Raw genomic sequence first — 5,987 nt, forward strand, 5'->3', positions numbered from 1 at the left:
TTTATTTTTTTTAGATAGTTGTATTTGTAATTTCCTCAATATAAATCCACCGTAAATTTCTTCTACATTTCTCCAAAACAATATTTGACATATTTCCAACAATTCCTATAAAACTAGGCAACAACCTCTTTGGTCAAAGTTATCATAAAATAATATGGTATAACACAAAATAAATTACTCAAAAGTTATCATATCATTATATGTTAATATTAAAATTATAAGACTACTATTCTAAATTTGAGAAACGAATTATATATGCACATTAATATACACAAAGAGATCACAAGAGAAATAGAAACTGAAATTTCTTGATGATTCAAAATCAATTTGGAGAACTTTTTCCCAAATGTTTTGTTGTCACAATAACATGATTGAATCACAAATTGAGCATGAAATCATGAACGATAACATTGCAATAAAAAGAGATGAAATCAAAGTAAATGAATTCAGTCGAAAGGAGCCATCACTATCTTCACCATAGTCATTCTCGCCACCATCTATGCCTACTTCAGCATCTCCATTCCCATCAGTCCACTTCCCAAGCTTATTGCTCCTGTTTTGATCAACAAAACTCGATATTTAATTAAATGTATCACAAGATAATATAAATATCATTGAATTGGTTTATATAAATTGTGTATTTTAGAACACCATCTTGATTGTTGTAAAAGTTTGTATGTAATAAACGTGTAAACCTTTATGGACATTGAAAAAAAATACCTATTTCATACTTTTATAAGCAAATATGGGACCGGTTGCATAAAAGACAAATCAACTTTAGGTGGCTATAATCTATATAGATATAATATTACATATCTTTTGTTTATTTATGAACTTATAATATAAGCTTTTGCTTTTTTAGAACATGTTTTTTCATAGAGTTGGATGCTAGTATGTTTCTAAAACCATGAATTTATATTAACCATAATGATCTTTTTAAAAAGACTATTTGGTCAAAAGCCTATGTAAAGTCAAAAGAAAGTTGTGGAAGCTTTTTTATATTATTTAAAAATTTATAAACTTAATAGATTGAATTTTTTTCATACTTATAATACTACTTTATTTATTTACTCAATAAATTGTATTGGTAAGATCCATATATAAAGCTTTACTGCAATTTTACTATTCTAAAAGTTTATTAAATTTTATATTTGTTGATATAGTGACACCTAAAAAACACTCATTGAAAAACTAGTGGATACTCTTGGCCCCAAATGCCTACTTGGCATGTCCCACACATATTATTTAAACAGAATTACTAAAGGACATTGTGGGAGCTAAATTTCTTTGAATAAAAGGCACATGGCCTATACACCATCAAATTTGCTAAGTGCTAAGGTAACAGAAGAAGCATGATTGGTGGAGAACTAATGGATTAAAATTGTAACTTTGGATAAATTTTCAAAATATTCATCATTAGTCTATCCCATAAATACATTACATTTAAGAAAAAGAAAAAGTAGAGAAAATTAAGACATGGGTAAAAGCAATGACAAGATTAAAAAAAGGTCAAAAGTATGTGCTAGATAAATGTAAAGTAACAATGTTAATTTCGTTTAATCCAAGTTTGTTTATACGTATTTGTATAATTATTTTTAAAAAAATCATTTGAAAATTTAAAAATATTTAGAGTTAACTAATTGAAAATGAGATCGAACCTGCTACCAAGCACGCCGGAGTTCATGGTGAGTTGGTCGATCAATCCGGCGGATTTAGGCTCGACACTGTAAGCTTTCTCATACTTGAGCTCTAACCCTTCGCCGGAAGCCACAAAGAAAGCTCCGTTCACCAGAATATCTCCTTCACTCCTCCAATTCCACCCTCTCCAATGCTCCTGTGCTGTTTCCACCCTCTTCGTCACCTTTCCGATCAAATTTCCGACGTTAGAATCATCAAAAATTCATACACTGTTATTAAATTTTTTTAGAAAGTTTTCTACCTCCTTGGCGTTAGGATTCGCCGGAGCAGTATACCGGTTTCCTTGACTGTTGATCGTCGGATTTCCACTACCTCCGATAGCGTACATTTCCCACCGGGAATACACATTGTTAACGACGTGAATATACCCTCTCCGGCACCGGGGCATTCTCTGCACCAACTTTTCTCCGAAGTGATTGAAAGCGATGGTCACCTGCATGCCGGAATCCGGCAAGTAATCATCGCTGTGTCCTAACAGCATTACCTCGTCGTGATGCGAGAAGAAGTTGTTGGATATGGTGATTCCGGTGGACCCCATGACGGCGTCTATCAACCCGTCTTTACAATGCGACAACGAGCAGTGATCAATCCAAAGATCACGAGACCCGAATATGGAAATCCCATCACCGTCGGATTTTGTTCTGTACCCGTAATGCGTTGGGCTTGACCGGACATTGGTGTTGCCGGACTCGTAACAATGGTGGATGTGGATGTTATGGATAATGACGTTGGTGATGTACTGGAGAGTAATGCAGCCGCCGCCGGTGATGTGGACGTTGGCGCCACGGCCGTCGACGGTTTTGAAGCTGTTGAAGATGAGTTCTTGTGAGAGTTGGATGTGCATGTTGGTGGGGAAGACGATCCAGAGGGGTTCAGTTTGGATGACAGCCCACCGGAGAGTGCCTGGACGGGGGTTGACGGCGTCGTGGTCGGAGGAGTCGGTGACAACGTAGTAACGGCCGCCTTTGCCGCCTAAGGCGTATTGGCCGAAGCCGATGCCGCAGTCGGCGAGACGTTGGCGGTTGAGGTGCCAGTTGGGGTCGCAACGCCAGCAGTCGTCGATGGGGTTTCCGGTGAGGCAGTTGGTTGCTGTGTCCTCGTTGGCGTATGATAGCATTTCTCGTCTTGTTATTGACACATTTACCCTCCTGCATTTATGTTTTTCTTATAATTAAAACGATTATTTACAAATTTAATGGAAATTAATTGATTTTAAATATAAATTATTATAATTAGACAATAAGAGAAAATATGTTTAAAATGGAAAGCAAAAGCGCACAGTATCCAAAACATGGACCACCTTTCATGGCCCATGGGCCCACCTCATAATATCTTGAAGAAAGAAAAAGTCAAAAGTAGGCTAATTAAACTAATATTAATTTAATTATTATAATATTAGCACTGGGCTCAAAGGAAAAACATCCATAATCCTCTTTTTTACAAATTACGTAATTTTTGTCTATAAGTTATTTGTTTTTATTAGCTAAATCTTTTATTAACTTACATATTAAATCAGCTATTATAACTTATTATGCATTAAAATTCTATGCTTAATTAAATTATATTTTTTTGCTAGTATAAAATATATTTTTTGGATTTAAAACCTTTCAAGATCTTTATAATAATATATATACCAGTAAAAAACTTTTATCTTTATAAAAAAGGGATATCCAAAAAATAAAGGTGGAAAACTATAAAAAAAAGTGTTTTATAATTAGTAATGTTATGTTTTTTTTTCTATTTTTTTACACCATACACTGTAGAAGTTTGTTAAAATATGCGAATCTATTATTCATCAACAGAAACTAGTGGTACAATAGTAAATAAGAAATATAATACCTGAGAAAACGGATAGAGAACATAAATGGGTTGACCAAAAGTCCATTTTCTTCCTTTTATGTAGTTTTATTAATAATTTAGAGTTCAATTTGAGTGGAAAAAAAAACTATATTTGTTGGGTATTTAATTTATGTTTTGTAACAAAGGGACTTAAGTGTTATATGTATTAAAACTACATTTTGGACAACTTTAGAACCAAGTAAACCGTTTTATTTTCTAGATGAATCTTTTCATTTAACCTATTTAAAACGTTAATCATGAACCAAACAATTTATTCAACAAAACCGAGTGTTTGTAAAGAAATATGGAAAACTAAGCATAAAAAAAAAGTAAAAAACATAGTAAATAAGGTACATTGTGAAGAAAAAGATGTACCTTTGAAGATCTTGAGCAACAAGCTCAGGGGAAGGGTGTTGGCCTTGTAGGGTTACATTCTTGAAAGCCATTGATGCACAAGTTTCTTCAGCTATGTTCACTACTACTAACAGAGTGTACAACATCACAATGCAGCTTCTTCTGAGTTCCATTTTCAGTGTGTTTCTAGTGTGTGGTTTACAGTGAGAAGAAGGGTAAAATGGTAAATTTGAGTTGAAGTGGTGGAGATGGAGAGAGAGGAGATGTAGGGAGGGCTGAGTGGTCACTTCTCAGACAGCCTCCATCGGTGGTGGGTGAGTAGTGATTTATAATGAAAGTAAAAGCGGATTTGGGAAGGAGATGGGGGCCCAAAGGGTCTTAAAGGGTAAAAAAGACAGGGTGATAAGAGCGACAAGGATGTTATTGTCAACTATTTTTCAAAGGCAAAAGCATTAATGTAATATAAGAGGTGTTAAAATGTAGAAGTTCATTAAGTTCGATGATGTTTGAAAGAGGTTTCAAGTTAACATAGGTAAATATTCTAGGAAAATTGTTTTTTAGGGTAATAAATTATAATAAATTTTTTGTTTGTGTCTATGATTTACCATTAAATTTACATAATCATGTTTGTTGTTCAAAAAATATTGTTTTGACAAACTATTGTAGGTCTAGTCTACTTACATGCTCAAAAAATATAATCAAACTCACATTTGATGTTCAAAAACACGATAAAGTTCATAATTTTATATATAATTTACTATTAAACTATTTTTTGTACATATTTTTTCTAACTATCATCACTTTTTCACTTATCTTTCCCCACCAACACAATAAAAAAAGAAGAAAGATAACACCTTTTACATATTTATTTTTTAAAACATTGAAACCGTACAATCTCCTCGGTCTCATCTCCCATAAAAACATCACCACCCTTCTTTTTACTATCATTGGCATCCCTCACATCTTTCCTTGCTTCTCTTGATCTCCTATTACTTTATGAAAATCAACATACCCTAACATCCTTTTCCCATCCCTTTCTTCTTGAATCACACGAGACCAATAACCAAATCTGTTCAAGGATTTTAGATTAGTTTCTTAGTGGTGGTAGTGGAGATAGATGGTTGTGGTGGCAATGAGGTGATAAAAAGTGGTGTTTGTTGTTTGAGAATGATGGTGGTGGTGAGAGGTGGATGGTTGTGGTGATAATGGATGTATTGGCCAGAGAAAATGATTGAGACACATTTTAATTGTTAAATCATATATATATTTTTTTTGGTAAATAATGTAACACCTATTTCCCAAAATAGATCAGTTGAACGCCTGGAAGGATCAAAGACAAAGTTTTTGTGAAAAACCTTGTCCCACGATGTGGCAAATGGAGCACCACGTCATGGCATGCCAAATACATGAATGTGTATTCAAGTGTCTGCCACGACATGGCATCAGCTGCAGCCCAAGTCCATGATCTTTTAGGGTTTCCTACATATTTAAGCACCTAAACTCAAGGTTTAAGGCATCCTCTTCAGCCTCCACCCCTTCCAAATAAAACCCTATCCTCATTGAAGATTTGAGAGCTTGTCCCTTTAGTTTGAAGCTTAGTTCTTAGTCTTTGGTGGAGATTCAATAAATAGGAAGATCGTCTTGGTGCAAGGGAGGAAGGAACTAGCTTGGATACACCGTCTACTTCAGATTTCTGAGTGATTAGAGGTATAAAGCTCTTATCTTGACTTATGTTCTTCTTGGTGTAAGTTTGCGTTCTTTTTGTAAGATTTTGGTCCCTTCCTTGAATGCTATTGGAGTTTGAAGAACTTAGAGCTTGTGACGGCTTTTCTAGGCTATTAGACTTTTATGGAATAAGAAAAAGGACCATGTTTGGTGTATCTTGTGTTCATGTTCAAGTTATAGCTTTATTGAGGACTTAATGGACTTAGGATTGTAGATTTAGCCTTGGTATGGAGTTCTAACGGATAAAGTTGGAAACTTTATCCCTTAAGTCAGTGTGAAAGAGTATATCTAAAGTTTTAGGCTTAGATCTATAGGGATTAAGCACTTAATGAAGAAGTTGGCATTCTATTAGATCCCATGACGTGGTCGGG

General features: G+C 34.5%; 1 protein-coding gene across 1 annotated transcript; it reads right to left on the minus strand.

Annotated features, from left to right (window-relative positions):
• Positions 1-288: 288 nt before the first annotated feature.
• On the minus strand, positions 289-4,219 carry LOC145119330 (Pectin lyase-like superfamily protein). The gene is made up of 4 exons (XM_079054982.1): positions 3,913-4,219; positions 1,940-2,846; positions 1,659-1,861; positions 289-553 (listed from the first exon to the last, which is right to left on the minus strand). The coding sequence occupies exons 1-4, from the start codon at positions 4,062-4,064 to the stop codon at positions 358-360; spliced, it is 1,458 nt and encodes a 485-aa protein (XP_078911108.1). The 5' UTR covers positions 4,065-4,219; the 3' UTR covers positions 289-357.
• Positions 4,220-5,987: the final 1,768 nt, after the last annotated feature.

The sequence above is a fragment of the Lactuca virosa genome, chromosome 6, assembly GCF_052849685.1.
Source record: "Lactuca virosa cultivar CGN04683 chromosome 6, Lactuca_virosa_CGN04683_v6, whole genome shotgun sequence".
Lineage (NCBI taxonomy): Eukaryota > Viridiplantae > Streptophyta > Magnoliopsida > Asterales > Asteraceae > Lactuca > Lactuca virosa.